Source organism: Oncorhynchus nerka, linkage group LG11 (genome assembly GCF_034236695.1).
Source record: "Oncorhynchus nerka isolate Pitt River linkage group LG11, Oner_Uvic_2.0, whole genome shotgun sequence".
In the NCBI taxonomy this organism is placed as follows: Eukaryota; Metazoa; Chordata; class Actinopteri; order Salmoniformes; family Salmonidae; genus Oncorhynchus; species Oncorhynchus nerka.
In genome coordinates this window covers 9337468-9361897 of record NC_088406.1, presented here as the reverse complement: position 1 = coordinate 9361897, position 24430 = coordinate 9337468, and the positions used below count along the sequence as shown (strand labels likewise).

The 24430-nt window shown below is 45.1% G+C and overlaps 1 protein-coding gene across 1 annotated transcript; it reads left to right on the top strand.

The window, feature by feature from the left end:
- The first annotated feature begins 19975 nt into the window (after positions 1-19975).
- LOC115124882 (zona pellucida-like domain-containing protein 1) lies at positions 19976-22034 on the top strand. The gene has a single exon (XM_065024198.1). The coding sequence runs from the start codon at positions 20440-20442 to the stop codon at positions 21640-21642; it is 1203 nt and encodes a 400-aa protein (XP_064880270.1). The 5' UTR covers positions 19976-20439; the 3' UTR covers positions 21643-22034.
- The last annotated feature ends 2396 nt before the right edge of the window (positions 22035-24430 follow it).

Below are 24430 nucleotides of genomic sequence, written 5' to 3'. Positions count from 1 at the left end.
GGGACTGGGTTAGTATAGGTTAGTATAGGGACCGGGTTTGTATAGGGACAGGGTTAGTATAGGGACTGGGTTAGTATAGGTTAGTATAGGGACTGGGTTAGTATAGGGACCGGGTTAGTATAAGGACTGGGTTAGTATAGGGACTGGGTTAGTATAGGTTAGTATAGGGACTGGGTTAGTATAGATACAGGGTTAGTATAGGTTAGTATAGGGACCGGGTTAGTATAGGGACAGGGTTAGTATAGGGACCGGGTTAGTATAGGTTAGTATAGGGACTGGGTTAGTATAGGGACAGGGTTAGTATAGGGACCGGGTTAGTATAGGTTAGTATAGGGACTGGGTTAGTATAGGGACTGGGTTAGTATAGGGACAGGGTTAGTATAGGGACCGGGTTAGTATAGGTTAGTATAGGGACCGGGTTAGTATAGGGACCGGGTTAGTATAGGGACAGGGTTAGTATAGGGACAGGGTTAGTATAGGTTAGTATAGGGACTGGGTTAGTATAGGGACAGGGTTAGTATAGGGACATGGTTAGTATAGGGACAGGGTTAGTATAGGTTAGCATAGGGACTGGGTTAGTATAGGGACCGGGTTAGTATAGGAACCGGGTTAGTATAGGGACCGGGTTAGTATAGGGACCGGGTTAGTATAGGTTAGTATAGGGACTGGGTTAGTATAGGGACCGGGTTAGTATAGGTTAGTATAGGGACTGGGTTAGTATAGGGACTGGGTTAGTATAGGGACCGGGTTAGTATAGGTTAGTATAGGGACTGGGTTAGTATAGGGACCGGGTTAGTATAGGTTAGTATAGGGACCGGGTTAGTATAGGTTAGTATAGGGACTGGGTTAGTATAGGGACCGGGTTAGTATAGGGACCGGGTTAGTATAGGGACCGGGTTAGTATAGGGACTGGGTTAGTATAGGTTAGTATAGGGACTGGGTTAGTATAGGGACTGGGTTAGTATAGGGACCGGGTTAGTATAGGTTAGTATAGGGACTGGGTTAGTATAGGTTAGTATAGGGTCCGGGTTAGTATAGGGACCGGGTTAGTATAGGGACCGGGTTAGTATAGGTTAGTATAGGGACTGGGTTAGTATAGGTTAGTATAGGGACCGGGTTAGTATAGGGACTGGGTTAGTATAGGGACTGGGTTAGTATAGGTTAGTATAGGGACTGGGTTAGTATAGGTTAGTATAGGGACCGGGTTAGTATAGGGACTGGGTTAGTATAGGGACTGGGTTAGTATAGGTTAGTATAGGGACCTGGTTAGTATAGGTTAGTATAGGGACTGGGTTAGTATAGGGACAGGGTTAGTATAGGTTAGTATAGGGACTGGGTTAGTATAGGGACAGGGTTAGTATAGGTTAGTATAGGGACTGGGTTAGTATAGGTTAGTATAGGGACCGGGTTAGTATAGGGACAGGGTTAGTATAGGGACAGGGTTAGTATAGGTTAGTATAGGGACTGGGTTAGTATAGGTTAGTATAGGGACCGGGTTAGTATAGGGACTGGGTTAGTATAGGTTAGTATAGGGACCGGGTTAGTATAGGGACTGGGTTAGTATAGGACCGGGTTAGTATAGGGACTGGGTTAGTATAGGTTAGTATAGGGACCGGGTTTGTATAGGGACAGGGTTAGTATAGGGACTGGGTTAGTATAGGTTAGTATAGGGACTGGGTTAGTATAGGGACCGGGTTAGTATAAGGACTGGGTTAGTATAGGGACTGGGTTAGTATAGGTTAGTATAGGGACTGGGTTAGTATAGATACAGGGTTAGTATAGGTTAGTATAGGGACCGGGTTAGTATAGGGACAGGGTTAGTATAGGGACCGGGTTAGTATAGGTTAGTATAGGGACTGGGTTAGTATAGGGACAGGGTTAGTATAGGGACCGGGTTAGTATAGGTTAGTATAGGGACTGGGTTAGTATAGGGACTGGGTTAGTATAGGGACAGGGTTAGTATAGGGACCGGGTTAGTATAGGTTAGTATAGGGACCGGGTTAGTATAGGGACCGGGTTAGTATAGGGACAGGGTTAGTATAGGGACAGGGTTAGTATAGGGACCAGGTTAGTATAGGGACAGGGTTAGTATAGGGACCGGGTTAGTATAGGTTAGTATAGGGACAGGGTTAGTATAGGGACCAGGTTAGTATAGGGACCGGGTTAGTATAGGGACAGGGTTAGTATAGGGACAGGGTTAGTATAGGTTAGTATAGGGACTGGGTTAGTATAGGTTAGTATAGGGACCGGGTTAGTATAGGTTAGTATAGGGACTGGGTTAGTATAGGGACTGGGTTAGTATAGGTTAGTATAGGGACCGGGTTAGTATAGTGACCGGGTTAGTATAGGGACAGGGTTAGTATAGGGACAGGGTTAGTATAGGTTAGTATAGGGACTGGGTTAGTATAGGTTAGTATAGGGACTGGGTTAGTATAGGGACTGGGTTAGTATAGGTTAGTATAGGGACTGGGTTAGTATAGGTTAGTATAGGGACCGGGTTAGTATAGGGACTGGGTTAGTATAGGGACTGGGTTAGTATAGGTTAGTATAGGGACCGGGTTAGTATAGGTTAGTATAGGGACTGGGTTAGTATAGGGACAGGGTTAGTATAGGTTAGTATAGGACTGGGTTAGTATAGGGACAGGGTTAGTATAGGTTAGTATAGGGACTGGGTTAGTATAGGTTAGTATAGGGACCGGGTTAGTATAGGGACAGGGTTAGTATAGGGACAGGGTTAGTATAGGTTAGTATAGGGACTGGGTTAGTATAGGTTAGTATAGGGACCGGGTTAGTATAGGGACTGGGTTAGTATAGGTTAGTATAGGACCGGTTAGTATAGGACTGGTTAGTATAGGGACCGGTTAGTATAGGGACTGGGTTAGTATAGGTTAGTATAGGGACCGGGTTTGTATAGGGACAGGGTTAGTATAGGGACTGGGTTAGTATAGGTTAGTATAGGGACTGGGTTAGTATAGGGACCGGGTTAGTATAAGGACTGGGTTAGTATAGGGACTGGGTTAGTATAGGTTAGTATAGGGACTGGGTTAGTATAGATACAGGGTTAGTATAGGTTAGTATAGGACCGGGTTAGTATAGGGACAGGGTTAGTATAGGGACCGGGTTAGTATAGGTTAGTATAGGGACTGGGTTAGTATAGGGACAGGGTTAGTATAGGGACCGGGTTAGTATAGGTTAGTATAGGGACTGGGTTAGTATAGGGACTGGGTTAGTATAGGGACAGGGTTAGTATAGGGACCGGGTTAGTATAGGTTAGTATAGGGACCGGGTTAGTATAGGGACCGGGTTAGTATAGGGACAGGGTTAGTATAGGGACAGGGTTAGTATAGGTTAGTATAGGGACTGGGTTAGTATAGGGACAGGGTTAGTATAGGGACATGGTTAGTATAGGGACAGGGTTAGTATAGGTTAGCATAGGGACTGGGTTAGTATAGGGACCGGGTTAGTATAGGAACCGGGTTAGTATAGGGACCGGGTTAGTATAGGGACCGGGTTAGTATAGGTTAGTATAGGGACTGGGTTAGTATAGGGACCGGGTTAGTATAGGTTAGTATAGGGACTGGGTTAGTATAGGGACTGGGTTAGTATAGGGACCGGGTTAGTATAGGTTAGTATAGGGACTGGGTTAGTATAGGGACTGGGTTAGTATAGGGACTGGGTTAGTATAGGGACCGGGTTAGTATAGGTTAGTATAGGGACTGGGTTAGTATAGGGACCGGGTTAGTATAGGTTAGTATAGGGACCGGGTTAGTATAGGTTAGTATAGGGACTGGGTTAGTATAGGGACCGGGTTAGTATAGGGACCGGGTTAGTATAGGGACCGGGTTAGTATAGGGACTGGGTTAGTATAGGTTAGTATAGGGACTGGGTTAGTATAGGGACTGGGTTAGTATAGGGACCGGGTTAGTATAGGTTAGTATAGGGACTGGGTTAGTATAGGTTAGTATAGGGTCCGGGTTAGTATAGGGACCGGGTTAGTATAGGGACCGGGTTAGTATAGGTTAGTATAGGGACTGGGTTAGTATAGGTTAGTATAGGGACCGGGTTAGTATAGGGACTGGGTTAGTATAGGTTAGTATAGGGACCGGGTTAGTATAGGGACAGGGTTAGTATAGGGACCGGGTTAGTATAGGTTAGTATATGGACTGGGTTAGTATAGAGACAGGGTTAGTATAGGGACCGGGTTAGTATAGGTTAGTATAGGGACCGGGTTAGTATAGGTTAGTATAGGGACCGGGTTAGTATAGGGACAGGGTTAGTATAGGGACAGGGTTAGTATAGGGAACGGGTTAGTATAGGGACTGGGTTAGTATAGGTTAGTATAGGGACCGGGTTAGTATAGGGACAGGGTTAGTATAGGTTAGTATAGGGACTGGGTTAGTATAGGGACAGGGTTAGTATAGGGACCAGGTTAGTATAGGGACCGGGTTAGTATAAGGACAGGGTTAGTATAGGGACAGGGTTAGTATAGGTTAGTATAGGGACTGGGTTAGTATAGGTTAGTATAGGGACCGGGTTAGTATAGGTTAGTATAGGGACTGGGTTAGTATAGGTTAGTATAGGGACCGGGTTAGTATAGGGACCGGGTTAGTATAGGGACAGGGTTAGTATAGGGACAGGGTTAGTATAGGGACAGGGTTAGTATAGGTTAGTATAGGGATCAGGTTAGTATAGGGACTGGGTTAGTATAGGTTAGTATAGGGACTGGGTTAGTATAAGTTAGTATAGGGACCGGGTTAGTATAGGGACTGGGTTAGTATAGGGACTGGGTTAGTATAGGTTAGTATAGGGACCGGGTTAGTATAGGTTAGTATAGGGACTGGGTTAGTATAGGGACAGGGTTAGTATAGGTTAGTATAGGGACTGGGTTAGTATAGGTTAGTATAGGGACTAGGTTAGTATAGGGACCGGGTTAGTATAGGGACTGGGTTAGTATAGGTTAGTATAGGGACCGGGTTAGTATAGGGACTGGGTTAGTATAGGGACTGGGTTAGTATAGGGACTGGGTTAGTATAGGGACCGGGTTAGTATAGGGACTGGGTTAGTATAGGTTAGTATAGGGACCGGGTTTGTATAGGGACAGGGTTAGTATAGGGACTGGGTTAGTATAGGTTAGTATAGGGACTGGGTTAGTATAGAGACAGGGTTAGTATAGGTTAGTATAGGGACCGGGATAGTATAGGGACAGGGTTAGTATAGGGACAGGGTTAGTATAGGGACCAGGTTAGTATAGGTTAGTATAGGGACTGGGTTAGTATAGGGACAGGGTTAGTATAGGGACCGGGTTAGTATAGGTTAGTATAGGGACTGGGTTAGTATAGGGACTGGGTTAGTATAGGGACAGGGTTAGTATAGGGACCGGGTTAGTATAGGTTAGTATAGGGACAGGGTTAGTATAGGGACAGGGTTAGTATAGGGACCGGGTTAGTATAGGTTAGTATAGGGACCGGGTTAGTATAGGGACCGGGTTAGTATAGGGACAGGGTTAGTATAGGGACAGGGTTAGTATAGGTTAGTATAGGGACTGGGTTAGTATAGGGACAGGGTTAGTATAGGGACAGGGTTATTATAGGGACATGGTTAGTATAGGGACAGGGTTAGTATAGGTTAGCATAGGGACTGGGTTAGTATAGGGACCGGGTTAGTATAGGGACCGGGTTAGTATAGGGACCGGGTTAGTATAGGGACTGGGTTAGTATAGGGACCGGGTTAGTATAGGGACCGGGTTAGTATAGGTTAGTATAGGGACTGGGTTAGTATAGGGACTGGGTTAGTATAGGACCGGGTTAGTATAGGTTAGTATAGGGACTGGGTTAGTATAGGGACCGGGTTAGTATAGGTTAGTATAGGGACCGGGTTAGTATAGGTTAGTATAGGGACTGGGTTAGTATAGGGACCGGGTTAGTATAGGGACCGGGTTAGTATAGGGACCGGGTTAGTATAGGTTAGTATAGGGACTAGGTTAGTATAGGGACTGGGTTAGTATAGGGACCGGGTTAGTATAGGTTAGTATAGGGACTGGGTTAGTATAGGGACCGGGTTAGTATAGGGTCCGGGTTAGTATAGGGACCGGGTTAGTATAGGGACCGGGTTAGTATAGGTTAGTATAGGGACTGGGTTAGTATAGGTTAGTATAGGGACCGGGTTAGTATAGGGACCGGGTTAGTATAGGGACTGGGTTAGTATAGGTTAGTATAGGGACTGGGTTAGTATAGAGACAGGGTTAGTATAGGTTAGTATAGGGACCGGGTTAGTATAGGGACAGGGTTAGTATAGGGACAGGGTTAGTATAGGGACCGGGTTAGTATAGGGACCGGGTTAGTATAGGTTAGTATAGGGACCGGGTTAGTATAGGGACCGGGTTAGTATAGGGACCGGGTTAGTATAGGTTAGTATAGGGACCGGGTTAGTATAGGGACAGGGTTAGTATAGGGACAGGGTTAGTATAGGGACTGGGTTAGTATAGGGACAGGGTTAGTATAGGGACCAGGTTAGTATAGGGACAGGGTTAGTTTAGGGACAGGGTTAGTATAGGGACCGGGTTAGTATAGGGGCCGGGTTAGTATAGGGACAGGGTTAGTATAGGGACAGGGTTAGTATAGGGACAGGGTTAGTATAGGGACCGGGTTAGTATAGGGACCGGTTTAGTATAGGGACCGGGTTAGTATAGGGACAGGGTTAGTATAGGGACAGGGTTAGTATAGGGACCGGGTTAGTATAGGGGCCGGGTTAGTATAGGGACAGGGTTAGTATAGGGACAGGGTTAGTATAGGGACAGGGTTAGTATAGGGACAGGGTTAGTATAGGGACAGGGTTAGTATAGGGACCGGGTTAGTATAGGGACCGGTTTAGTATAGGGACCGGGTTAGTATAGGGACCGGTTTAGTATAGGGACCGGGTTAGTATAGGGACCGGGTTAGTATAGGGACTGGGTTAGTATAGGGACCGGTTTAGTATAGGTTAGTATAGGGACCGGGTTAGTATAGGGACCGGGTTAGTATAGGGACCGGGTTAGTATAGGGACTGGGTTAGTATAGGTTAGTATAGGGACTGGGTTAGTATAGAGACAGGGTTAGTATAGGTTAGTATAGGGACCGGGTTAGTATAGGGACTGGGTTAGTATAGGGACAGGGTTAGTATAGGGACCAGGTTAGTATAGGGACAGGGTTAGTTTAGGGACAGGGTTAGTATAGGGACCGGGTTAGTATAGGGGCCGGGTTAGTATAGGGACAGGGTTAGTATAGGGACAGGGTTAGTATAGGGACAGGGTTAGTATAGGGACCGGGTTAGTATAGGGACCGGTTTAGTATAGGACCGGGTTAGTATAGGGACAGGGTTAGTATAGGGACAGGGTTAGTATAGGGACCGGGTTAGTATAGGGGCCGGGTTAGTATAGGGACAGGGTTAGTATAGGGACAGGGTTAGTATAGGGACAGGGTTAGTATAGGGACAGGGTTAGTATAGGGACAGGGTTAGTATAGGGACCGGGTTAGTATAGGGACCGGTTTAGTATAGGGACCGGGTTAGTATAGGGACCGGTTTAGTATAGGGACCGGGTTAGTATAGGGACCGGGTTAGTATAGGGACTGGGTTAGTATAGGGACCGGTTTAGTATAGGTTAGTATAGGGACCGGGTTAGTATAGGGACCGGGTTAGTATAGGGACCGGGTTAGTATAGGGACTGGGTTAGTATAGGTTAGTATAGGGACTGGGTTAGTATAGAGACAGGGTTAGTATAGGTTAGTATAGGGACCGGGTTAGTATAGGGACAGGGTTAGTATAGGGACAGGGTTAGTATAGGGACCAGGTTAGTATAGGTTAGTATAGGGACCGGGTTAGTATAGGTTAGTATAGGGACTGGGTTAGTATAGGGACTGGGTTAGTATAGGGACAGGGTTAGTATAGGGACCGGGTTAGTATAGGTTAGTATAGGGACAGGGTTAGTATAGGGACAGGGTTAGTATAGGGACCGGGTTAGTATAGGTTAGTATAGGGACCGGGTTAGTATAGGGACCGGGTTAGTATAGGGACAGGGTTAGTATAGGGACAGGGTTAGTATAGGTTAGTATAGGGACTGGGTTAGTATAGGGACAGGGTTAGTATAGGGACAGGGTTATTATAGGGACATGGTTAGTATAGGGACAGGGTTAGTATAGGTTAGCATAGGGACTGGGTTAGTATAGGGACCGGGTTAGTATAGGGACCGGGTTAGTATAGGGACCGGGTTAGTATAGGGACTGGGTTAGTATAGGGACCGGGTTAGTATAGGGACCGGGTTAGTATAGGTTAGTATAGGGACTGGGTTAGTATAGGGACTGGGTTAGTATAGGGACCGGGTTAGTATAGGTTAGTATAGGGACTGGGTTAGTATAGGGACCGGGTTAGTATAGGTTAGTATAGGGACCGGGTTAGTATAGGTTAGTATAGGGACTGGGTTAGTATAGGGACCGGGTTAGTATAGGGACCGGGTTAGTATAGGGACCGGGTTAGTATAGGTTAGTATAGGGACTAGGTTAGTATAGGGACTGGGTTAGTATAGGGACCGGGTTAGTATAGGTTAGTATAGGGACTGGGTTAGTATAGGGACCGGGTTAGTATAGGGTCCGGGTTAGTATAGGGACCGGGTTAGTATAGGGACCGGGTTAGTATAGGGACTGGGTTAGTATAGGTTAGTATAGGGACCGGGTTAGTATAGGGACCGGGTTAGTATAGGGACTGGGTTAGTATAGGTTAGTATAGGGACCGGGTTAGTATAGGGACAGGGTTAGTATAGGGACCGGGTTAGTATAGGTTAGTATAGGGACTGGGTTAGTATAGAGACAGGGTTAGTATAGGTTAGTATAGGGACCGGGTTAGTATAGGGACAGGGTTAGTATAGGGACAGGGTTAGTATAGGGACCGGGTTAGTATAGGGACCGGGTTAGTATAGGTTAGTATAGGGACCGGGTTAGTATAGGGACCGGGTTAGTATAGGGACCGGGTTAGTATAGGTTAGTATAGGGACCGGGTTAGTATAGGGACAGGGTTAGTATAGGGACAGGGTTAGTATAGGTTAGTATAGGGACTGGGTTAGTATAGGGACAGGGTTAGTATAGGGACCAGGTTAGTATAGGGACAGGGTTAGTTTAGGGACAGGGTTAGTATAGGGACCGGGTTAGTATAGGGGCCGGGTTAGTATAGGGACAGGGTTAGTATAGGGACAGGGTTAGTATAGGGACAGGGTTAGTATAGGGACCGGGTTAGTATAGGGACCGGTTTAGTATAGTGACCGGGTTAGTATAGGGACAGGGTTAGTATAGGGACAGGGTTAGTATAGGGACCGGGTTAGTATAGGGGCCGGGTTAGTATAGGGACAGGGTTAGTATAGGGACAGGGTTAGTATAGGGACAGGGTTAGTATAGGGACCGGGTTAGTATAGGGACCGGTTTAGTATAGGGACCGGGTTAGTATAGGGACCGGTTTAGTATAGGGACCGGGTTAGTATAGGGACCGGGTTAGTATAGGGACTGGGTTAGTATAGGGACCGGTTTAGTATAGGTTAGTATAGGGACCGGGTTAGTATAGGGACCGGGTTAGTATAGGGACCGGGTTAGTATAGGGACTGGGTTAGTATAGGGACAGGGTTAGTATAGGGACCAGGTTAGTATAGGTTAGTATAGGGACTGGGTTAGTATAGAGACAGGGTTAGTATAGGTTAGTATAGGGACTGGGTTAGTATAGGGACTGGGTTAGTATAGAGACCGGGTTAGTATAGGGACCGGGTTAGTATAGGTTAGTATAGGGACTGGGTTAGTATAGGGACTGGGTTAGTATAGGGACTGGGTTAGTATAGGGACCGGGTTAGTATAGGGACCGGGTTAGTATAGGGACCGGGTTAGTATAGGTTAGTATAGGGACTGGGTTAGTATAGGGACTGGGTTAGTATAGGGACCGGGTTAGTATAGGTTAGTATAGGGACTGGGTTAGTATAGGGACCGGGTTAGTATAGGGTCCGGGTTAGTATAGGGACCGGGTTAGTATAGGGACCGGGTTAGTATAGGTTAGTATAGGGACTGGGTTAGTATAGGTTAGTATAGGGACCGGGTTAGTATAGGGACCGGGTTAGTATAGGGACTGGGTTAGTATAGGTTAGTATAGGGACCGGGTTAGTATAGGGACAGGTTTAGTATAGGGACCGGGTTAGTATAGGTTAGTATAGGGACTGGGTTAGTATAGAGACAGGGTTAGTATAGGTTAGTATAGGGACCGGGTTAGTATAGGGACAGGGTTAGTATAGGGACAGGGTTAGTATAGGGACCGGGTTAGTATAGGGACAGGGTTAGTATAGGGACCGGGTTAGTATAGGGACCGGTTTAGTATAGGGACTGGGTTAGTATAGGGACCGGTTTAGTATAGGTTAGTATAGGGACCGGGTTAGTATAGGGACCGGGTTAGTATAGGGACCGGGTTAGTATAGGGACTGGGTTAGTATAGGGACAGGGTTAGTATAGGGACCAGGTTAGTATAGGGACAGGGTTAGTATAGGTTAGTATAGGGTCTGGGTTAGTATAGAGACAGGGTTAGTATAAGGACCAGGTTAGTATAGGGACAGGGTTAGTATAGGTTAGTATAGGGACCGGGTTAGTATAGGGACCGGGTTAGTATAGGGACTGGGTTAGTATAGGGACCGGGTTAGTATAGGTTAGTATACGGACTGGGTTAGTATAGGGACTGGGTTAGTATAGGTTAGTATAGGGACTGGGTTAGTATAGGTTAGTATAGGGACTGGGTTAGTATAGGTTATTATAGGGACAGGGTTAGTATAGGGACTGGGTTAGTATAGAGACCGGGTTAGTATAGGTTAGTATAGGGACCGGGTTAGTATAGGGACAGGGTTAGTATAGGGACCGGGTTAGTATAGGGACTGGGTTAGTATAGGGACAGGGTTAGTATAGGGACTGGGTTAGTATAGAGACCGGGTTAGTATAGGGACCGGGTTAGTATAGGTTAGTATAGGGACCAGGTTAGTATAGGGACAGGGTTAGTTTAGGGACAGGGTTAGTATAGGGACCGGGTTAGTATAGGGGCCGGGTTAGTATAGGGACAGGGTTAGTATAGGGACAGGGTTAGTATAGGGACAGGGTTAGTATAGGGACCGGGTTAGTATAGGGACCGGTTTAGTATAGGGACCGGGTTAGTATAGGGACAGGGTTAGTATAGGGACAGGGTTAGTATAGGGACCGGGTTAGTATAGGGGCCGGGTTAGTATAGGGACAGGGTTAGTATAGGGACAGGGTTAGTATAGGGACAGGGTTAGTATAGGGACCGGGTTAGTATAGGGACCGGTTTAGTATAGGGACCGGTTTAGTATAGGGACCGGTTTAGTATAGGGACCGGGTTAGTATAGGGACCGGGTTAGTATAGGTTAGTATAGGGACTGGGTTAGTATAGGGACCGGGTTAGTATAGGGTCCGGGTTAGTATAGGGACCGGGTTAGTATAGGGACCGGGTTAGTATAGGTTAGTATAGGGACTGGGTTAGTATAGGGACCGGGTTAGTATAGGTTAGTATAGGGACTGGGTTAGTATAGAGACAGGGTTAGTATAGGTTAGTATAGGGACCGGGTTAGTATAGGGACAGGGTTAGTATAGGGACAGGGTTAGTATAGGGACCGGGTTAGTATAGGGACCGGGTTAGTATAGGTTAGTATAGGGACCGGGTTAGTATAGGGACCGGGTTAGTATAGGGACCGGGTTAGTATAGGTTAGTATAGGGACCGGGTTAGTATAGGGACAGGGTTAGTATAGGGACAGGGTTAGTATAGGTTAGTATAGGGACTGGGTTAGTATAGGGACAGGGTTAGTATAGGGACCAGGTTAGTATAGGGACAGGGTTAGTTTAGGGACAGGGTTAGTATAGGACCGGGTTAGTATAGGGGCCGGGTTAGTATAGGGACAGGGTTAGTATAGGGACAGGGTTAGTATAGGGACAGGGTTAGTATAGGGACCGGGTTAGTATAGGGACCGGTTTAGTATAGGGACCGGGTTAGTATAGGGACAGGGTTAGTATAGGGACAGGGTTAGTATAGGGACCGGGTTAGTATAGGGGCCGGGTTAGTATAGGGACAGGGTTAGTATAGGGACAGGGTTAGTATAGGGACAGGGTTAGTATAGGGACCGGGTTAGTATAGTGACCGGTTTAGTATAGGGACCGGGTTAGTATAGGGACCGGTTTAGTATAGGGACCGGGTTAGTATAGGGACCGGGTTAGTATAGGGACTGGGTTAGTATAGGGACCGGTTTAGTATAGGTTAGTATAGGGACCGGGTTAGTATAGGGACCGGGTTAGTATAGGGACCGGGTTAGTATAGGGACTGGGTTAGTATAGGGACAGGGTTAGTATAGGGACCAGGTTAGTATAGGGACAGGGTTAGTATAGGTTAGTATAGGGTCTGGGTTAGTATAGAGACAGGGTTAGTATAAGGACCAGGTTAGTATAGGGACAGGGTTAGTATAGGTTAGTATAGGGACCGGGTTAGTATAGGGACCGGGTTAGTATAGGGACTGGGTTAGTATAGGGACCGGGTTAGTATAGGTTAGTATACGGACTGGGTTAGTATAGGGACTGGGTTAGTATAGGTTAGTATAGGGACTGGGTTAGTATAGGTTAGTATAGGGACTGGGTTAGTATAGGTTATTATAGGGACAGGGTTAGTATAGGGACTGGGTTAGTATAGAGACCGGGTTAGTATAGGTTAGTATAGGGACCGGGTTAGTATAGGGACAGGGTTAGTATAGGGACCGGGTTAGTATAGGGACTGGGTTAGTATAGGGACAGGGTTAGTATAGGGACTGGGTTAGTATAGAGACCGGGTTAGTATAGGGACCGGGTTAGTATAGGTTAGTATAGGGACTGGGTTAGTATAGGGACTGGGTTAGTATAGGGACTGGGTTAGTATAGGTTAGTATAGGGACAGGGTTAGTATAGGGACTGGGTTAGTATAGAGACCGGGTTAGTATAGGTTAGTATAGGGACCGGGTTAGTATAGGGACAGGGTTAGTATAGGGACCAGGTTAGTATAGGGACAGGGTTAGTATAGGGACCGGGTTAGTATAGGGACCGGTTTAGTATAGGGACCGGGTTAGTATAGGGACCGGGTTAGTATAGGTTAGTATAGGGACTGGGTTAGTATAGGGACCGGGTTAGTATAGAGGCAGGGTTAGTATAGGTTAGTATAGGGACTGGGTTAGTATAGGGACTGGGTTAGTATAGGGACAGGGTTAGTATAGGGACAGGGTTAGTATAGGTTAGTATAGGGACAGGGTTAGTATAGGTTAGTATAGGGACTGGGTTAGTATAGGGACTGGGTTAGTATAGGTTAGTATAGGGACAGGGTTAGTATAGAGACCGGGTTAGTATAGGGACCGGGTTAGTATAGGTTAGTATAGGGACAGGGTTAGTATAGGTTAGTATAGGGACTGGGTTAGTATAGGGACCGGGTTAGTATAGGGACAGGGTTAGTATAGGTTAGTATAGGGACTGGGTTAGTATAGGGACTGGGTTAGTATAGGTTAGTATAGGGACCGGGTTAGTATAGGGACCGGGTTAGTATAGAGACCGGGTTAGTATAGGGACTGGGTTAGTATAGGTTAGTATAGAGACCGGGTTAGTATAGGGACTGGGTTAGTATAGGGACCGGGTTAGTATAGGGACCGGGTTAGTATAGAGACCGGGTTAGTATAGGGACTGGGTTAGTATAGGTTAGTATAGGGACCGGGTTAGTATAGGGACTGGGTTAGTATAGGGACTGGGTTAGTATAGGTTAGTATAGGGACTGGGTTAATATAGGGACTGGGTTAGTATAGGGACCGGGTTAGTATAGGGACCGGGTTAGTATAGGGACTGGGTTAGTATAGGTTAGTATAGGGACCGGGTTAGTATAGGGACTGGGTTAGTATAGGTTAGTATAGGGACCGGGTTAGTATAGGGACTGGGTTAGTATAGGGACTGGGTTAGTATAGGTTAGTATAGGGACTGGGTTAGTATAGGGACTGGGTTAGTATAGGGACAGGGTTAGTATAGGGACTGGGTTAGTATAGGGACTGGGTTAGTATAGGGACTGGGTTAGTATAGGTTAGTATAGGGACCGGGTTAGTATAGGGACTGGGTTAATATAGGGACTGGGTTAGTATAGGTTAGTATAGGGACTGGGTTAGTATAGGTTAGTATAGGGACCGGGTTAGTATAGGGACCGGGTTAGTATAGGGACCGGGTTAGTATAGAGACCGGGTTAGTATAGAGACCGGGTTAGTATAGGGACAGGGTTAGTATAGGGACCGGGTTAGTATAGCCGTGTTCACATGGCTAAACAGTAGTCCAGGTGTGACAAAACTAGGGCCTGTAGGACCTGCCTTGTTGATAGTGTTGTTAAGAAGGTAGAAACTAGGGCCTGTAGGACCTGCCTTGTTGATAGTGTTGTTAAAAAGGCAGAGTAACGCTTTATTATGGACAGACTTCTCCCCATCTTAGCCAATGTTGTATCAACATGTTTTGAACATGACAGTTTACAATCAAGGGTTAATCATCCAATTAGTTTAGTTACCTCAACTTGCTCAATTTCCACATTATTTATTGCAAGATTTAGTGTAGGTTTAAGGTTTGTTAAGTGAATGATTTGTCCCAAATACATTGTTTTTTGTTTTTGAAATATTTAGGACTAATTCCTTCCTTTACCACCCAGTCTGAAATTAACTGCAGCTCTTCGTTAAGTGTTACAGTGATTTCACTTGCTGTAGTAGCTGACGTGTATAGTGTTGACTCATCCACATACATAGACTCAAAGCTAGTGGCATGTCATTAGTAAAGATTGAAAAAAAGTAAGGGGCCTAGACAGCTGCCCTGGGGAATTCCTGATTCCACCTGGATTATGTTGCCGAGGCTTCCATTAAAGAACACTTTCTGTGTTGTGTTAGACAGGTAACTCTTTATCCACAATATAGCAGTGGCATGTCATTAGTAAAGATTGAAAAAATGTAAGGGGCCTAGACTGCTGTCCTGGGGAATTCCTGATTCCACCTGGATTATGTTGGCGAGGCTTCCATTAAAGAACACTTTCTGTGTTGTGTTAGACAGGTAACTCTTTATCCACAATATAGCAGGGTGTGTAAAGCCTTAACACATACACTATTGTTCAAAAGTTTGGGGTCACTTAGAAATGCCCTTGTTTTTGAAAGAAAAGCTAATTTTTTGTCCATTAAAATGACAGAAACTGTTGGGGAGGCAGGTGTCAGCCTAGTGGTTAGAGCTGGACTAGTAACCGGAAGGTTGTAAGATTGAATCCCCGAGCTGACAAGGTAAAAATCTGTTGGCTGTGGGTAACTGGTGCGTGGAATCAGGAGCAGGAGAGCAGAGATGAGTGTAATAAGGTAATTTATTCCACGAACAGCATCAGTATAAAACAAATACTAAAGGAGCGTGAAATAACCGGTCACTCGTCAATAACGGGCGTAATAACGAACCCGGCAAACAATACCAGCCAACAAGTAACGACCTGAACATGATATACAAACAATACCATCCAACAAGTAACGACCTGAGCATGATATACAAACAATACCATCCAACAAGTAACGACCTGAGCATGATATACAAACAATACCATCCAACAAGTAACGACCTGAACATGATATACAAACACGCACACCAACATGGGGGAAACAGAGGGTTAAATAATGAACATGTAATTGGGGAATAAAAACCAGGTGTGTAGAAAACAAAGACAAACCAAATGGAAAATTAAAAGTGGATCGGTGATGGCTAGAAAGCCGGTGACGTCGAACGCCGCCCGAACAAGGAGAGGGACCGACTTCGGCGGAAGTTGTGACATTCTGCTCCTGAACAAGGCACCCTACAACACAGCTGAAAACTGTTGTTCTGTTTAAAGAAGCAATAAAACTGTCCCTTCACAGAACATCGCAAACTGGCTGAATACAAAGAGTAGTGGGAGACCCCGGTGCACAACTGAGCAAGAGGACAAATACATTGGAGTGCCTAGTTTGAGAAACAGACGCCTCACCAGTCCTCAACTGGTAGCTTCATTAATTAAATAGTACCCGCAAAACACCAGTCTCAACGTCAACAGTGAAGAGGCGACTCCGGGATGCTGGCCTTCTAGGCAGAGTTGCAAAGAAAAATCCATATCTCAGACTGGCCAAAAAAAAAAAAGATTAAGATGGGCAAAAGAACACAGACACTGGACAGAGGAACTCTGCTTGGCTTCAAGTAGCTAGGGACTTTAATGCAGGGAAAATTAAATTAGTTTTACCAGATTTCTATCAGCGTGTTAAATGTGCAACCAGAGGGAAAACAACTCTGAACCACCTTTACTCCACACACAGAGAGGCATACAAAGCTCTCCCTCACCCTCCATTTGGCAAATCTGACCATAATTCTATCCTCCTGATTCCTGCTTACAAGCAAAAATTAAAGCAGGAAGTACCAGTGACTAGATCAATAAATAAGTGGTCAGATGAAGCAGATGCTAAGCTACAGGACTGTTTTGTTAGCACAGACTGGAATATGTTCCGGGATTTCTCTGATGGTATTGAGGAGTACACCATATCAGTCATTGGCTTCATCAATAAGTGCATCAATGACGGCATCACCACAGTGACCGTATGTACATACCCCAACCAGAAGCCATGGATTACAGGCAACATCGGCACTAAGCTAAAGGCTAGAGCTGCCGCTTTCAAGGAGCGGGACTCTAATTTCTTATAAGAAATCCCGCTATGCCCTCTGATGAGCCATCAAACAGGCAAAGCGTCAATACAGGACTAAGATCGAATCGTAGCCTCCCGGGTGGCGCAGTGGTTAAGGGCGCTGTACTGCAGCGCCAGCTGTGCCACCAGAGACTCTGTGTTCGCGCCCAGGCTCTGTCGTAACTGGCCACGACCGGAAGGTCCGTGGGGCGACGCACAATTGGCCTAGGGAGGGGTTGGCCGGTAGGGATATCCTTGTCTCATTGCGCACCAGCGACTCCTGTGGCGGACGGGCGCATTGCTAACCAAGGTTGCCAGGTGCACGGTGTTTCCTCCGACACATTGGTGCGGCTGGCTTCCGGGTTGGATGCGCACTGTGTTAAGAAGCAGGGCGGCTTGGTTGGGTTGTGTATCGGAGGACGCATGACTTTCAACCTTCGTCTCTCCCGAGCCCCTACGGGAGTTGTAGCGATGAGACAAGATAGTAGCTACTAAACAATTGGACACCACGAAATTGGGGAGAAAACAGGGTAAATTTCAACAACAAAAAAACATTGAATCGTGCTACACCGGCTCTGATGCTCGTCGGATGTGGCAGGGCTTGATAACTATTACAGACTACAAAGGGAACCTCAGCCGAGAGCTGCCCAGTGACATGAGCCTACCAGACGAGCTAAACTACTTCTATGCTCACTTCGAGGTAAATAACACTGAAACATGCATGAGAGCAAAAGCTGTTCCGGAAGGCTGTGTGATCACGCTCTCCGAAGCCGATGTGAGATAAAGACATGTATACAGGTCAACAAGGCCGCAGGGCAGATTACCAGGACATGTACTGCGTGCATGCGTTGACCAACTGGCAAGTGTGTTCACTGATACTTTCAACCTCTCCCTGTCCGAGTCTGTAATACCAACATGTTTTAACCAAACCACCATAATGCCTGTGCCCAAGAACACTAAGGTAGTGTTAATGTGTTAGTGAAGAGGTAATCTCCTTAGCTGTCATCCTCTTCAACTGATTTCAACTCGGTCCTCCAGAAAGTCGAGAGCAACACTTGTGGAGGCTATATACAGGGGGTACAGAGTCAATGTGGAGGCTATATACAGGGGGTACAGAGTCAATGTGGAGGCTATATACAGGGGGTACAGAGTCAATGTGGAGGCTATATACAGGGGGTACCGGTACAGAGTCATTGTGCTGGGGCACCGGTGTCGAGGTAATTGAGGTAATATGTACATAGGTACTGTTATTAAAGTGACGATGCATAGATGGTAACAACAGAGAGTAGCAGCAGTGTAGAAAGTGGGAGAGGAGGGGTCAATGCAAATAGTCTGGGTAGCCATTTGAGTAGATGCTCAGGAGTCTTATGGCTTGGGGGTAGAAGCTGTTAAGAAGCCTCTTGGACCTAGACTTGGTACTCCGGTACTGCTTGTCATGCGGTAGCAGAGAGAACAGTATATGTCTAGGGTGGGATTGAAAACTACACGATAACTAATGTACACAGCTGTCCCTGTGAAGTGGAAACAGCTACTGTAGAAGCAACAACGGCTCAGCCCTGAAGTGGTACGCTACAAAAGCTCACAGAACGAGACCGCCGAGTGCTGAAGCATGTAGCAAATAAATATTGTCTGTCTCAGGTTGCAACACTCACTACCGAGTTTCAAACTGGAAGCAACGGCACCACAAAGAACTGTTCGTCGTGGACCTTCATGAAATGGGTTTCCATGGCCGAGCAGCCTCACACAAGCCTAAGATCACCATGCGCAATCTCAAGCGTCGGCCGGAAGTGTTGTTAAACTCGCCGCCGTTGGACTTTGGAGCAGTGGAAACGCGTTCTCTGAAGTGATGAATCACGCTTCACCATCTGGCAGTCCTACGGACTAATCTGGGTTTGGCGGATGCCAGACGAAAGATGCCTGTCCGAATGCATAGTGCCAACTGTAAAGTTTGGTGGAGCAGGAATAATGGTCTGGGAAAGGCCCCTTAGTTCCACTGAAGGGAAATCTTAATGCTACAGCATACAATGACATTCTAGATGATTCTGTGTTTCCACCTTTGTGGCAACAGTTTTGGGAAGGCCCTTTCCTGTTTCAGCATGACAATGCCCCTGTGCACAAAGAAAAGTATATATAGAAATGGTTTGTAGAAATCGGTGTGGAAGAACTTGACTGGCCTCCGCAGAGACCTGACCTCAACCACCATCAAACACCTTTGGGATGAATTGGAAGATGATTTTTACATGCTTCAGAACTCGGCGGTCCCATTCTGTGAGCTTGTGTGATCTACCACTTCGCGGCTGAGCCGTTGTTGCTCCTAGACGTTTCCACTTCACAATAACAGCACTTACAGTTGACCGGGGCAGCTCTAGCAGGGCAGAAATTTGACAAACTGACTTGTTGGAAAGGTGGCATGCTATCAAGATGCCACGTTTGACCTAGATAGTTTGTGTGTATGCATTGATACAGTATGTAGGCTACGTGTGCCTTTTTTAAAAATGTATGTAGTTCTGTCCTTGAGCTGTTCTTGTCTATTGATGCTCTGTGTTATGTCATTCTCTATTATGATCCATGTTTTGTGTTGGACCCCAGGAAGAGTAGCTGCTGCTTGTGTAACAGCTAATGGGGATCCTAATAAAATACCAAATACCAAAAGTCATTGAGCTCTTCAATACGGGCCATTCTACTGCAAATGTTTGTCTATGGAGATTGCATGGCTGTGTGCTCGATTTTATACACCTGTCAGCAATGGGTGTGGCTGAAATAGCCAAATCCACTCATTTGAATGGGTGTCCACATACTATTTGAATGGGTGTCCACATACTATTTGAATGGGTGTCCACATACTATTTGAATGGGTGTCCACATACTATTTGAATGGGTGTCCACATACTATTTGAATGGGTGTCCACATACTATTTGAATGGGTGTCCACATACTATTTGAATGGGTGTCCACATACTATTTGAACGGGTGTCCACATAATATTTGAATGGGTGTCCACATACTATTTGATTGGGTGTCCACATACTATTTGAACGGGTGTCCACATAATATTTGAATGGGTGTCCACATACTATTTGAATGGGTGTCCACATACTATTTGAATGGGTGTCCACATACTATTTGAATGGGTGTCCACATACTATTTGAATGGATGTCCACATACTATTTTAGCAAATTTTGTATCATATTTTTATTCATTTAGCTTTTTTTTTTTTTTTTGTACTATTTTATTCACTTAATTACTTTTTGATTGTTGTTCCATTGTCGAGGCGAACCTGCAAGTCAGAATATCATGGCACCTAAATCATGTGTATGTGATTCATCAACAGACTAGAACTTCAACTTCTGGGTCATTGTGTGCTCTCTTACGGCCACACTGGGTCATGAGAAAGGTCAACGGGGTATTGTCGGGAGTCAAAATGAGGCCAACAACGGTTTCGTTTACATTCAACACTGCATGAAACATCCCAAGGGAACCTGCATTTTCAAGAACATCGACAAAAGAAATAGGCAATTTTCTCTGCGTGACACCCTCAACACAATGTAATCGTTTGAATAAGCAGAGCAACGTTGACCTTGTTTCTGTCCTATCCCAAGAAGGAGCCCTGGCTATAAGAGCACCTGTAATGAAGCAGGACAGTCAAGATATGAACACAGCAAGGAACGCAAAAAAAAAAAAATGAAACTTCTCAGCTTTGTACTTTTTGCCATGATGGGCGCAAAGAACAGTCAACTACAATTAATTGACTGTGGAACAAACTTAAGACGGCCACAATACACTGACATCTCGGTAACTTGTGGAACCAAATCTATTGGCCTGGCTATCCTCATCTGCCCAGCCATGTACACTGGCTACAACGAGTCCCTGCTTATCCTCAACCACGTCATGAATGGCCCAGCCTGCAAGGGAACCTTAGATCAAAGTGTGATTCCACCTGTCGTGAGGTTTGAATTCCCCCTCAACACAACCCATTCCTGTGGCAGCCTCTTCAGGACAACCAGCGCCGCAGGCACAGGAATATTCTCTGACTTCTCCAACCTCCAGACAGTCAACATCAGCGGGGTGGTCCGATCACATGATCCCACCACAGGGCCAGTCACTTACAACACTGAGTTGAAGTATTATTACTCCTGCGCCTATCCCTTAGAGTACCTGACCAACAACACCCAGATTGATACGTCTGCATCTTCCATTGCGGTTAAGGACAACAATGGTACTTTCATCAGCACTTTGAGTCTTAATCTTTTCAGCGATGACAACTACATTTCGCCCTTAATTATTCCGAAACAGGGTCTTGAGCTGAGGACCGAAATCTACACTCGAGTCCAAGCCACCAACCTGACCTCCCATTACCACGTGTTCCTGGACCAATGCTACGCCTCCATTTCTCCACAACCCGACAGTGACAACTCCACTGTCTTCAACCTGTTTGTCCCTTGCAACGTCGACCCGTTGACCGTCATCAAAGAGAACGGAGAGAGTCAACGTGCCTGCTTCTCCTTCCCGGCCTTCCGCTTCATGGAGCAACCAAATGAGATGATGTCCACCTACTTCCTGCACTGCATCACCCGTCTCTGTGAGGAGAGCACCTGCAGTACTCTTAAACAATGTACCAACCGGAGGAGAAGGAATGCTCTTCCCGAAATTGTAGACGGAGTGACAGGGTACACAACCATTAGCTCTACTCCTATCACCATCAGAGCAGAAAGACTTGTGGCAATAAAAGAACAGGAGACTGCCAGCAACAACTCAGACAGTTCTACAGGACTTGGTGTGGCAGTGGGCTTTCTGGCATTCGTCTGCATTTTTGTCATTATAATGGCAGCAGTCTTCTACAGGACAGTCAAACCATTAAAAAGGGGGTTGACTGCTCCACCTTGAATGAGTTGAAATATGGGTCAGCAAGACAGACCGGCGTTGTCCCTTTAAATACAGGTCAGGTTGGTGGCATTGACTTGAGTATAAATGGGGTCCTCAGCTCAAGACCGTGTGTGTGTGTGTCCACCTGCTGGTCTCACACCTCTGGAGGAGGACTCAACTTATCATGCCTTTTTTTCACATTTGTTTACATTTGGGAGATCTTGTTTTTCTAGTTATTTGTCTGCTAGAGCTGATTAATGTTGTGAATACTAAAGAATAGAACAATCCACCTTTTAGAGTGTTTGAGTAAAGACACGATTACAGGCTTAGCTAGTGCTGTGTTTATGTAAAGACACTATTACAGACTTAGCTAGTGCTGTGTTTATGTAAAGACACTATTACAGGCTTAGCTAGTGCTGTGTTTATGTAAAAACACTATTACAGGCTTAGCTAGTGCTGTGTTTATGTAAAGACACTATTAGTTAGTGCTGTGTTTAGGCACTTAGCTAGTGCTGTGTTTATGTAAAGACACTATTACAGGCTTAGTTAGTGCTGTGTTTATGTAAAGACACTATTACAGGCTTAGTGTGCTGTGTTTATGTAAAGACACTATTACAGACTTAGTTAGTGCTGTGTTTATGTAAAGACACTATTACTGTGTTTATGTAGAAGACACTATTACAGTTAGTGCTGTGTTTATGTAAAGACACTATTACAGGCGTAGCTAGTGCTGTGTTTATGTAAAGACACTATTACAGACTTAGTTAGTGCTGTGTTTATGTAGAGACACTATTACAGGCTTAGTTAGTGCTGTGTTTATGTAGAGACACTATTACAGACTTAGTGCTGTGTTTATGTAAAGACACTATTACAGGCTTAGCTAGTGCTGTGTTTATGTAAAGACACTATTACAGACTTAGTGCTGTGTTTATGTAAAGACACTATTACAGACTTAGTTAGTGCTGTGTTTATGTAAAGACACTATTACAGGCGTAGTGCTGTGTTTATGTAAAGACACTATTACAGACTTAGCTAGTGCTGTGTTTATGTAAAGACACTATTACAGGCTTAGCTAGTGCTGTGTTTATGTAAAGACACTATTACAGACTTAGCTAGTGCTGTGTTTATGTAAAGACACTATTACAGGCTTAGTGCTGTGTTTATGTAAAGACACTATTACAGGCTTAGCTAGTGCTGTGTTTATGTAAAGACACTATTACAGGCTAGTGCTGTGTTTATGTAAAGACACTATTACAGACTTAGCTAGTGCTGTGTTTATGTAAAGACACTATTACAGACTTAGCTAGTGCTGTGTTTATGTAAAGACACTATTACAGTGCTGTGTTTATGTAAAGACACTATTAGCTACAGGCTAGCTAGTGCTGTGTTTATGTAAAGACACTATTACAGGCTTAGTGCTGTGTTTATGGACTTAGCTAGTGCTGTGTTTATGTAAAGACACTATTACAGGCTTAGCTAGTGCTGTGTTTATGTAAAGACACTATTACAGGCTTAGCTAGTGCTGTGTTTATGTAAAGACACTATTACAGGCTTAGCTAGTGCTGTGTTTATGTAAAGACACTATTACAGACTTAGTGCTGTGTTTATGTAGAGACACTATTACAGACTTAGCTAGTGCTGTGTTTATGTAAAGACACTATTACAGGCTTAGCTAGTGCTGTGTTTATGTAAAGACACTATTACAGACTTAGCTAGTGCTGTGTTTATGTAAAGACACTATTACAGGCGTAGCTAGTGCTGTGTTTATGTAAAGACACTATTACAGACTTAGTGCTGTGTTTATGTAAAGACACTATTACAGACTTAGTGCTGTGTTTATGTAAAGACACTATTACAGGCGTAGTGCTGTGTTTATGTAAAGACACTATTACAGACTTAGTTAGTGCTGTGTTTATGTAAAGACACTATTACAGACTTAGTTAGTGCTGTGTTTATGTAAAGACACTATTACAGGCGTAGTGCTGTGTTTATGTAAAGACACTATTACAGACTTAGTTAGTGCTGTGTTTATGTAAAGACACTATTACAGTGTGTTTATGTAAAGACACTATTACAGACTTAGTTAGTGCTGTGTTTATGTAAAGACACTATTACAGACTTAGCTAGTGCTGTGTTTATGTAAAGACACTATTACAGACTTAGTGCTGTGTTTATGTAAAGACACTATTACAGGCTTAGCTAGTGCTGTGTTTATGTAGAGACACTATTACAGGCTTAGTTAGTGCTGTGTGCAGGTGCTCATTTAATGTCATGACTAATGTCGCGTTCATGTCCTGTCGCAGTGATCGGAGGAACGACTTGGAGCGTTCACGTGCTCGGAGCTCAGAAGGAAAGCAAGAACCGTTCTCACCATTGACCACCCAAAATCACGGTCATGTTTGTGGTGCGTGAAGACAGTGTTCCGCATGTGGGAAAGAGATCATGACCAAGTTTCCTAGTCGTAACGACAAGTTGGAGGGGTGTTCACGTGCATATTTCCCAGTAGGAAGGTCGTATTTACGATTTACCCGACAAAATATGAACGCGGGCATGAAGGCAGCTCTGCCCCGAAGAAATAATTAATGTGGTTGGTTGACTCAATTACGAGGGCGGGGCTTACATTTTATTTCAAACCTGCTGCATGCTACAAAAGGATAATTTAACCAATCTGCTGTTATGGTGAGTGAGCAATTTTTGTGGTGATTTATTGTATGATTCTGTTTTTGTAGATAACTAGCTATATTTATCATTGGAAAGTTGTTCTAATCTCACAAATATAGTGAACATGTATATTAAAAAAAGTATATCT